The sequence below is a fragment of the Protobothrops mucrosquamatus genome, unplaced genomic scaffold, assembly GCF_001527695.2.
Source record: "Protobothrops mucrosquamatus isolate PMUCROS unplaced genomic scaffold, P.Mucros_1.0 scaffold2231, whole genome shotgun sequence".
NCBI classification, from domain to species: domain Eukaryota; kingdom Metazoa; phylum Chordata; class Lepidosauria; order Squamata; family Viperidae; genus Protobothrops; species Protobothrops mucrosquamatus.
The window spans coordinates 32,370-43,455 of NW_015388321.1; the positions used below are offsets into that span (position 1 = coordinate 32,370).

Sequence of the window (11,086 nt, forward strand, 5' to 3'; positions counted from 1 at the left end):
GAATGGGGTCTCACACACACAGGAACAGGTAGTTAACTCAACACAGCGGGTGGGACAAAGAAGCAACAGTAACCTCACCCCTTCGCCCCACAGCAGCACAGAGAGAGAGCAGTGAAGGAGGTACAAGAATCTGGTGAGACAGTGGCTGCTGAAGACCCAGGCTGGCAGGGGGCAGTAGGGTGGGGGGGGGGAGAGAAAGATGGAAGGGGGCCTCTGCCAATTCCTGACTCCTGTGCCCCCTTGATGACTGATGAAAGCAGTGTTGGCAGAGTCCCTTGGAAGAACTAGAAGGGAGATGAGGGGAGGGGAAGCAAATTTGTGCCTGGAGCTGGTCAGTTCTATTTGAGGCAGCGCTCAAAGTAGATGGAACCAATGTAGCCGCCCCGCATCGAGCGCTGGACGTTCTGCTCAAACAGGCGTCTGTTGTTCTGGAGGACTTCAGCAGCCTCTGTATTCAAGGGGTCTTCAGGGTTTGGCTCCTAGAGAGGGAAGAGAACGCCATTAAATGCCAGGGTCTTGTGGCAGTTTAAGGATGAGGACCTTGGATCCTTGGATGAGGAGAAGGAGTCCATTTTAATCAGGCTGTAAGAATAAGTGACAGCATCTTACTCCTTAGATTCTTTATCCCCTAAAAAGTCAATTTTCACCCACTATAATTTTGCCCTCTATTTGCCAACTAGCATAAACACTACTCTGAAAGGAGGGACCCTTCCCAAGTTATTGGGCTGTAAAAGTTAGGTCAGGAGAATTGTACATTGAGACTTGCAAGACTGATGTCAGCCTCACCCGGTAGATCAGACAGGAAGTAATGACACAAACATGCTTTTATTTCATTCGCTATCCTTCTAACCTAGAACACTAGATTCCTCAGGAGCACAATGTGCTTTGCTTTCTGTATCATTTCTCCCCCAATCTTACATTCATTCTTCCTGCTCAGACTGAGAAGGAAGATAGTGCTCCAGCCTTAATGCCATGGCTTTCCACATATACTTACCAAGAAGAGATACTGCAGGCCATAAATTATAGAGTTTATTGTTAGTACAGGCTTCCAGTCCTCTCTGTGGGCCAGAAAAATAATGGAAAAAAATGAGCACAGGGTCAGGAAAGTTTACCCAACTAAATAATAACAAAATAATCTTGTTTTAGATTCACATTGTTAAAAAAAAGCTTTATGAAGATTGATCCAAACTGAAATATGTTTAATATCCCAAATCCTTAAAAAAATGAAGTCAACAGTTCTTAGACCTTTGAAATACCGTGTTTCCCCGAAAATAGGACCTACCACGAAAATAAGCCCTAGCCCGATTTTCACGCCTGTGCCAAATATAAGCCCTACCCTGAAAGTAAGCCCTACTTAAGGGCCTGTGCAGCCGGCCGCCTGCCCATTCTGTCTGCTTGCTGCCGAGATGAGACGGGGGGCCGCAGCCACGAGGCAGGGGGCTTGAGGACAAAGCGAGGCGGGGGTGCGGAGCTGCCCCACCCGCCCAGCACGGGCTGACAGAGGGCCCCGCAGCCAGGCCATCAACGTGCCGACAACTGCCTGGCCTCACAGCGGCGGCTCCAGCAGCCCCATGCAGGATCGCCAGCCTGCTTCTTCTCCTTACTCGCCGCCGCAACGAAGCAGGAGGCTGAGCGATGTACCCGTGCCGTGACCACTAAGCGAGGCGGGGGGGGGTGGAGGATGAAGCCCCAACAGTATCCTTGGCCACCAGGCCTGCAGAGTCCTGATGCTGGCAGAGTGAGGCAGTGGCGGCAGCTGGAGCAGCCTTTCCCATCTCCCCTTGCTTCCCCAAAGAATCCCTTCACTAACCTGCTTTCCAGCTCGTTCTCCGCCAACGTGTGCAGGGCAACAAAAGAAGCCTGTGAGACTACAGGTAAAAAAAAAGTTCACTCAGACCTTCCAACTTTGCAAGATATTTTTTGTTTCGCGAGAAGTTGGAAGGCCGGATTGATCTTTTTTTTTTAGTCCCACAAACTTCTTTTGTTGCCCTACACGCGGAGAACGGAGCTGGAAAGGAGGTTAGTGAAGGAATGTGGTTGCCCTGGGGTGGGGGTTAGGATTTGGCATTGTGGATGCCCTGGGGTGGGGTGGGGGTTAGGATCTTCACCCCCACCCCACCCTAGGGCATCCACAATGCCAAATCCTAACCCCCCACCCCACCCCAAGGCATCCACAATGTCAAATCCTAACCCCTACCCCACCCTAGGGCATCCACAGGTGGCGAGGCAGGTGGCAGGACGTGTGTGGCCTGTCTGCGGGGGCCCTGAGGTAGCCCCACCTGTCTTGCTTCAATTCGTGGCGGTGGCACCGGCACGACGTGTGCTCTCCTGCCCCGTTGCGGCAGCGAGCAACCAGACGGTGGGATGGAGTGGGCAGGCTCTTTACTAGGGCTTATTTTGGGGGTAGAACACATATTAGGTCAGGGCTTTTCAACCGGTGGTACGCATACCACTTGTGGTACATTAATGAGTGGCAGGTGGTACACAGCCCTGCCTAGCCAAGTGTAGTGGGGGAGGGAAAGAGCCAGCACAGGCAAGGACTTACAGTGAGAGAGTCCTCTGGAGCTGCAAAGGCCCCAGGCTCACTTCTGGCTCACCCTCCCCCATGAGAAAGGAGGAGGGGGGTGGAGACAGGAGAGCCTATAAAAGGAGGCAGTTTGGGCAGGAGAGGGAGAGAGAAAAAAGCAGCAGCCTTGGGAGGAGGCAGAGTCAGCTGCACCGAAGGGGAAGAAGGAGGAGCAGGAGGGGGAGGGTGGGGGGAGAGGAGATCAAGCAGGCTGGCCATGAGCCGATCTACAACTGCTGTGGCAGCCACCTGTGCTGGCAGCAGCAAACAGGCAAGAAATGCAGCAGGGAGGGGCCACCCTTCAAGAGGAATGAAAAAAGGCAGCAATGGCTGGATGTGAGGCACGGAGGAGGGAAGGAGATGGAGAGTGGAAGGATTCTTATGTGCTTTTGTGACTTTGAAGTTCTGGGATTTGTGCAATGAGGGCTTTGTGTTCTTAAGGAGTGTTTGGCAATGTGTTCTTAAGGAGTGTTTGGCAAGTGTTTGGCTGATGGCTGATGTCTCCTGTTAGCTTCTATTGCTCTGCTGTTGTTAGCTGTAAGTTTTGCTGCAAGGGATTTTGAAGTATTTTTCTCCTGAATGGATTTTGCCTGTAGCATTCCTTTACTTATGAATGGAGCCATTTGGGGAGGTTGCCTTAGCCGGCAGCCAGTACTTAATTTTTTTTTTCTTCCTTAAGTGCCAGCTGTGCTCCTTACTTTCCTTTCTAGCCAGTAGCTAATTCTTAAAGGGGAATGTGCCTTTTTAAGCTAGTTCACTCAGCAGCTTGTCTTTTCTGTCTCTGGAGGCCTTTCCCTGTTTGATCAATATATGGAAGAGGGAAAATATGGGGGGTGGTGGTGTTCAAATTCTTCCTTCAGAAGGAGATGGGAATGAGAAAAAGGGAGGCAGGGAAGGGAGGGAGGAAAGGAAGTCCCGCCTTAGCACTTGGCCACCAGCAGCTCTGCCATTGACTTTGCTTGTCAAAAGGTTGCAGAAGGGGATCACATGACCCTGGAACACTGTGACCATTATAAATATGAATCGGTTGCCAAGCATCCAAATATAAATCACATGACCCTGGGCATGCTGCAATGGTCATAAGTGTGAAATATGGTCATAAGTCATTTCAGTACAATTGCAACTTTGAACAGGTTTTTTTTTTGGTCATCAAGTTTTTGACACCTTGCTAGGTGGTACTCGAATATTGCCATATCCTAAAAGTGGTACAATCAGTAAAAAGGTTGAAAAGCCCTGTATTAGGTGCACGGGTAAAAAACATCCTAGGGTTTATTTCTTGGTTGGGTCTTATTTTCAGGGAAACACAGTAATTAAATTGTGGTAAACTGTAGAACTTACAGTAAAGTTTTATGTCTTTGCCTTAAGATGGTAAGAAACTGTGCCACCAATTTTCAGCAATGGTCAAAGGAGACTCTAGGGGCCAAAGAGAAAGAGTTCATAGGCAAAGGTTTGCCTGCTCCTTATTTCCTATGATCTGTGAATCATGCTTTATTCAGTAAATGTAGTTGAGCAGTCAGTGAATACACGTTTATACAAGCATTTCGCTCACTTCAAAACAAAAATATTTTATAAGTTGATACTTTAAGAACAATATTTGTTCTTAAAACTTGCTCTAATCCTGCAAGGAAGAAAATAGGAATGAAAAGAGAATGTACAGGTAGTCCTCAACTTACAGTTCATTTAGTGACCGTTCAAAGTTACAACGGCACTGAAAATAGTGACTTATAAACGTTTTTCACACTTACGACTGTTGCAGCATCCCCCTGGTCACATGATTAAAATTCAGATGCTTGGCAAGTGGTTCATATTTATGACGGTTGCAGTGTCCTGGGGTCACATGATCCCTTCTTGCAATCTTCTGACTAGCAAAGTCAATGGGGAATCCAGATTCACTTAACAACCATGTTACTAACTTAACAAATGCAATGATTCACTTTAATAACTGTGGCAAGAAAAGTCGTAAAATGGGGCATTCATTTAACAAATGTTTCACTTAGCAACATAAATTTTGGGCTCAATTATGGTCGTAACTCGAGGACTACCTGTATTAGAACAACAGAACATGCTTTGTACCTGAGGATATTTAGGCAAACATTGCCTTCTAAATCTATGTTTGGGTGATATACCATAGTTTCACATTTGACTTTTGGGGGGTCATGCGGGTAACCTTGCCCCACCTGCAAATAAAACACAAAACAGAAAGACACACTCAGTTTTTTCATGTTCATTATGGTCCATTCAATATTCCACCGAAAAATATGGGGCCATCCACATAGCGATCTAAGGCTTTCCCATTCTTCACTAATTTCCTGCCAGTAGATTTTGGGTTTTGCCATATCTCAATGGTTGTTAATAATAATAATAATAATAATAATAATAATAATAATAATAACAACAACAACAACAACAACAACAATAATAATAAAGTTGGAAGGGACCTTGGAGGTCATCAAGTCCAACCCCCTGCTCAGGCAGGTAACCCTATACCATTTCGGACAAATGGCTGTCCAGTTTCTTCTTAAAAACCTCCAGTGTTGGAGCATTCACCGCTTCTGGAGGCAGGTTGTTCCACTGGTTAATTGTTCTAACTGTCAGGAAGTTTCTCCTTAGTTCTAGGTTGCTTCTCTCCTTGATTAGTTTCCATCCGTTGCTTCTTGTCCTGCCTTCAGGCGCTTTGGAAAATAGCTTGACTCCCTCTTCTTTATGGCAGCCCCTGAGATATTGGAACACTGCTATCATGTCCCCCCTCGTCCTTCTCTTCGTTAAACTAGACATACCCAATTCCATCAACCTTTCCTTATATGTTTTAACCTCCAGTCCCCTAATCATCTTTGTTGCTCTTCTCTGTACTCTTTCTGGAGTCTCAACATCTTTTTTACATCGTGGTGACCAAAACTGGATGCAGTATTCCAAGTGTGGCCTTACCAAGGCATTGTAGAGTGGTATTAATACTTCCCGTGATCTTGATTCTATCCCTCTGTTAATGCAGCCTAGCACTGTGTTGGCTTTTTTGGCAGCTGCAGCACACTGCTGGCTGTTATTGTTGTTCAGTTGCTAAGTCATGTCCGACTCTTCGCAACCCCATGGACCATAGCACACCAGGCCCCCCTGTCCTCCACTGCCTCTGGGAGTTTGCCCAAACTCATGTTCATCTCAATGGTACAAAAGATAAATTATATTTTGAAGTATACAATGCCCCAAACTAGAATGGGGAAACAGGCGAGGAATTCTGTCTTCTCCATCAATGTGTACAATGTAATGTGTCCAGATAATTGATGTCCACTATTCAATCTTGGGAAGATTTCAAAATGCGAAGTATTTGTTTGCATCGCTGTTTCAATTACATTGTTTTATTTTAAGAACTTGATTGTAAAGCAATATGAAAACAGTTGCTACAACTTGAGTTGCTGAGATTATGAGCTCCAAGTCCTTATGAGTACAAACACTGACAAGGATCCAAATGACAACCATAGAGTAAAATAATGAACCATGCATACTACTCTGAAAATTTGGAAGGATGCAATAAAAATGAAATGTTTCAAAGACAGTAGCTTTTTTGCATCACGCCTTAGTGCTAAAAGCAGGAATCTTAAATACAGGTAGTCTTCAAGTTATGAGTGTAATGGAGCCTGCATATTCCACTCGTAACTCAAAAACTTGTGGGAGTGAATCTCGTACCTTGAACGAGAAAACTCCCTGCTCATTAAAACGCACGTGGCTCATTAAGTGCACATGAGCCATCTCAGGGTGGGGAGGAAAAAGTATATGAACCGTTGGACTTAATAACTGGTTGACCCTCCTTTGGCAGCAATAACCTCAACCAAACGTTTCCTGTAGTTGCAGATCAGACCTGCACAACGATCTGGAGTAATTTTGGACCACTCCTCTTCACAAAACTGTTTCAGTGTAGCAATATTCTTGGGATGTCTGGTGTGAATCGCTCTCTTAAGGTCATGCCACAACATNAAGATAGCATCTTTCACATCAGCCTTAACATTTTCCAGACTCTCACTTACTTCTGCTCTTTGTTCGTTTCCCTCCACCCTTTTTGCCAGTGCATCTACATATTCAACCAAACCTTGAAAAGCAATTGTCACGTTCAAACAAAAGCCCTCCTGTTTCCGTGATAAGTCTTGTTGTTGTTGTAATAAGTCCTTTTGTTGTTATAATAGTTGGTCAAATCTAGTTTGCATTTTAACATCCATCGCTTGAAACATCTCAATCATCTGTTTAGTAAATACAGACATCAAGTCCTGCAACTCTCTACCAGAGGGCGGTGGAAGTAGGGAAGATAGCGGAGGTGGGGGGTGGGAGATCATTCGCTATCCTTCTAACCTAGAACACTAGATTCCTCAGGAGCACACTGTGCTTTGCTTTCTGTACCATTTCTCCCCCAATCTTACATTCATTCTTCCTGCTCAGACTGAGAAGGAAGATAGTGCTCCAGCCTTAATGCCATGGCTTTCCACATATACTTACCAAGAAGAGATACTGGAGGCCATAAATTATAGAGTTTATTGTTAGTAAAAGCTTCCAGTCCTCTCTGTGGGCCAGAAAAATAATGAAAAAAATGAGCACAGGGTCAGGAAAGTTTACCCAACTAAATAATAACAAAATAATCTTGTTTTAGATTCACATTGTTAAAAAAAAGCTTTTATGAAGATTGATCCAAACTGAAATATGTTTAATATTCCAAATCCTTAAAAAAATGAAGTCAACAGTTCTTAGACCTTTGAAATACCGTGTTTCCCCGAAAATAGGACCTACCACGAAAATAAGCCCTAGCCCGATTTTCACACCTGTGCCAAATATAAGCCCTACCCTGAAAGTAAGCCCTACTTAAGGGCCTGTGCAGCTGGCCACCTGCCCATTCTGTCTGCTTGCTGCCTAGATGAGATGGGGGGGCGTAGCCACGAGGCGAGGCGGTTGAGGACAAAGCGAGGCGGGGTTGCGGAGCTGCCCCACCCGCCCAGCACGGGTTGACAGAGGGCCCCGCAGCCAGGCCATCAACGTGCCGACAACTGCCTGGCCTCGCAGCGGCGGCCCCTGCAGCCCCATGCAGGATCGCCAGCCTGCTTCTTCTCCTTACTCGCCACCGCAACGAAGCAGGAGGCTAAGCGATGTACCCGTGCCGTGACCACTAAGCGAGGCGGTGGGGGGTGTGGAGGATGAAGCCCCAACAGTATCCTTGGCCACCAGGCCTGCAGAGTCCTGATGCTGGCAGAGTGAGGCAGCGACGGCGGCCGGAGCAGCCCCTTTCCCATCTCCCCTCACTTCCCCAAAGAATCCCTTCACTAACCTGCTTTCCAGCTCGTTCTCCGCCACCGCGTGCAGGGCAACAAAAGAATCATGTGAGACTACCGGTAAAAAAAAAGTTCACTCAGACCTTCCAACTTTGCAAGATATTTTTTGTTTCGCGAGAAGTTGGAAGGTCGGATTGATCTTTTTTTTTTTTAGTCCCACAAACTTCTTTTGTTGCCCTACATGCGGAGAACGGAGCTGGAAAGGAGGTTTTCCTTATCGCCCTTTTAATTATGAAGACATAACAGGATTTTTTTAAAAAAACAAAACAAAACAAATATGTTCAACATTATAAATACTTAAAGTCAGCAGTGTTCAGAAACACACCCACTAGAATGGAAGACTACCTTCCCTAATCCATATTGGCTATGGCTGAGGGCAGTTCCAGTTCAATACATCCTAAGGGCACCAGGTTTGATATGATTACTGCAAGCTCTCTTCCACTCCTTAATGTAGCTAGATTCATAAACACAAAACTGTAATGGACTGTTTGGTTTTGTCTGTGTTACATGAATACAACCAACATAATTTATGGCTTAGCACAAAAGTCAACTATTTTTGAAATCTGGCAGTCACACTTAACATTTTGTGTGCAAACCAAGGGCCACAATGTATGGGCAGTGATGCAAAGTGGGTGGTGATAATTTTTTCTTTGTGTTGGAAGGATTGTTACTGTGTTTCCCCGAAAATAAGACTGGGTCTTATATTTTTTTTTGACCAAAGGACCCATTAGGGCTTATTTTCAGGGGATGTCTTATTTTGCCTGCCTGCCCACTCCATCCCACCATCTGGTTGCTCACAGCTGCAACAGGGCAGGAGAGGGCACGTTGCACCGGTGCTGCCTCCACGAGTTGAGGCGAGGCAGGTGTGAGTGGTGGAGCTGCCCCATGTGCCCCACACCCACTTACCGCAGGACCCACGCAGCCAGGCCACCCACGCCCTGCCACCTGCTTCACGTCGCGGTGGTAGGACCAGTGGCAGCAGCAGCCCCATCCATCAGGAGCCCGCCCACTTTCCTGGTTGCTCACAGTCACAATGGGGTAGAAGAGTGCTCATTGCACCAGTGCTGCCACGAGGTGAGGTGAGGTGGGTGGGTGGAGCTACCCAACAGGCCCCCGCAGCCAGGCCACTCCCCACTCGACAACCTCCCCTCACCCATTTAATGACCAGGCTGCCTGCCCATCTCTTCCCTTTTACTCCTCCCTCGTTGGACTGCCATGCTATGGAGGATGGGCGGGGGAGGCTCGGTCCCCTTACCGGGTTCCCCTCCGGCGTTTCAGAGCCAGGGCGGAGTGACGGCGAAAGTGTCCAGCACCGCTGCGCAACAGTCGCGTCTGCCACTGGAGGGGCTTTCTTCAGTCCCGGCCACCCCCGCTTCACCCCGCAGATCACCTGCCTGGAGGCAGCCTCCTCCTCCACCACCTCTCTTGTGGCTTGCACTGACTGGGCAGCGCAAGCCTCCCCTGCTGCCTCCCTCCGGGTGTCTGGCAGGCAGGGGGAAAGGCTTGCGCCGCCTGGTCCTTTGGCTGCCCCCGTCTGTCCATGCTGCTCTCCTCGCCCTCACCTCCCGAGTGTCTGCCCTGGGAAGCCCTGTATGCCGTTGTGGCCACGGGCAAGCAAACAGTGGGAGGGAGCTGGCGGGTGGCTTTGGCGGTTGTCTGGCAGGCAGAGGGAGGCGGCAGGAGAGGTTTGTGCCGCTCGGTCATGGCGCAAGCCACGGGAGAGTTGGCACTTGAAGTCACAGCAGAGCGGTCTTCAGAGCGCCCCCCGCCACCAGCCCTGGTATAACTCTCCTGTGGCTGTGTGGGCACAGCCACAAAGGGGGCCGTTGGCCGAAACCGCCAGCCCAGGGACGATGCAGAGAGCCTACCACCGGCCTCCAGAGCTGTCATTGAAACCATACAATACAGGTGGCGAATGGGGAACAGGCAAAGCGACGCAGGACCCAAGCAGCAAGTGGAGGAGGAGGTGGCGGCCGCTGCCAGGCATGACATTTGTGGGCTGGGGTGGAGCCGGCGGGGACCGAAGGAAACCCCTCTCATTGGCAGACGCTACCCCCACCCCACCCCAGGGCATCCATAATGCCAAATCCTAACCTCCACTAAGGTCTGGTTGGTTTAGCCGCTAGGCGCCACGCCTGCGAGCCCCGCAATACCCACGCTCGCCTCCTACACTGCCTTGGGTGCTGGAGCCCTTGTCAAGCCAGGCAGAGAAGCGCCTAGCTGGCCTCTCCCCTTCCTCGCTGAGCCCCAGACTCTCGTAAGCGGGCATGGCTATGGGTTCCCTCCCTCGTGGCGACCCTTGTGGCCTGCAGGAGCCTCCCTGCCTGCCAGATCTCTGCCGGAGTGCACCCAGCAAGTGAGGGCCGCAGGGTGGCCAGTGCATCAAGCTCTCTAAGCTCTGTGGCGCAATTGGTGAGATCCGCGTGGGCTCAGTGCTCCAGCAAGCGGCGGGGCAGGGCTGTGCTCACTTGTGAGAGGGGCTGAGGCTCGGCATGGAAAGGGAGAGCCTGGCCCGGCAGTTCTCCACCTGGCTGGACAAGGGCTCTGGCTCCCAAGGCAGTGCAGGAGGTGAGCATGGGCAGTGCGGGGCTCGCAGGCATGGCGCCTTGTGGCTGCACTGACCTGGCCCGCTGAGAGTGCTGAGGCATTCCCGTCAACAGCGCTGCTGCTTCGGCTGTTTAGGAACTCTTGCTGAAAATACGCAGAGGACGCATGTGTCACCCAGGCTGGGATGAAACAAAGCCTGCAGGAATGCGATAGATCTTGCATTCTTTGCATCTTGCAAAGAAAATCTCTTACAGAGCCCCAGTTGAGAAAGGTTGGTCAAGATATGCTTGAAGTGTATTGCTGTTCCTTCCAATATAATTATATTTGTGTTTGTTGCTTACATGAACAGAGATGTTCTCCAGTACGGGAGATGGAGAATTCACCAATGGGTTTTCATTGTCTGCCTGCTCTTGAGACCAAGTAGTCAAACTTGACACGCCCCCTCTTGCTGGCCCAGTCTTTAACTTGGTCTCAGCTCTTGACGACGTGTCAGGTTTGGCTCTCAGTCAATAGCAGGTTAGCAAGTCTTTGGTGAATTCTCCTTTTCCCTCAAAAATCCTTTCTAACAATCTTAATTACCAATTTGATTTCCCCTTTTAAAAAATTTCTTAGCACTGGGATCAGTGCTAGCTTAAATTCACCCTTGAGGGAGGTAAGGGAGTGGGGGGGG

General features: G+C 48.9%; 1 protein-coding gene across 1 annotated transcript; it reads right to left on the reverse strand.

Annotated features, from left to right (window-relative positions):
* Positions 1 to 203: 203 nt before the first annotated feature.
* On the reverse strand, positions 204 to 10,138 carry LOC107295129 (NEDD8-conjugating enzyme Ubc12). The gene is made up of 4 exons (XM_015824426.2): positions 10,040 to 10,138; positions 4,640 to 4,743; positions 995 to 1,058; positions 204 to 479 (listed from the first exon to the last, which is right to left on the reverse strand). Exons 1-4 carry the CDS (start codon positions 10,136 to 10,138, stop codon positions 339 to 341), a joined length of 408 nt encoding a protein of 135 aa, XP_015679912.2. The 3' UTR covers positions 204 to 338.
* Positions 10,139 to 11,086: the final 948 nt, after the last annotated feature.

What these genes read in the sequence shown, in the direction of transcription:
- LOC107295129 (XM_015824426.2), bottom strand. Translation starts at nt 10,138, where the DNA reads ATGCCCGCTTACGAGAGTCTGGGGCTCAGCGAGGAAGGGGAGAGGCCA. An exon ending in GCTCCAGCACCCAAGGCAGT is followed by an intron (nt 4,744 to 10,039) that starts GTAGGAGGCGAG and finishes TTTTATTTGCAG; the next exon opens with GTGGGGCAAGGTTACCCGCA. An exon ending in GTTTGCCTAAATATCCTCAG is followed by an intron (nt 1,059 to 4,639) that starts GTACAAAGCATG and finishes TCTGGCCCACAG; the next exon opens with AGAGGACTGGAAGCCTGTAC.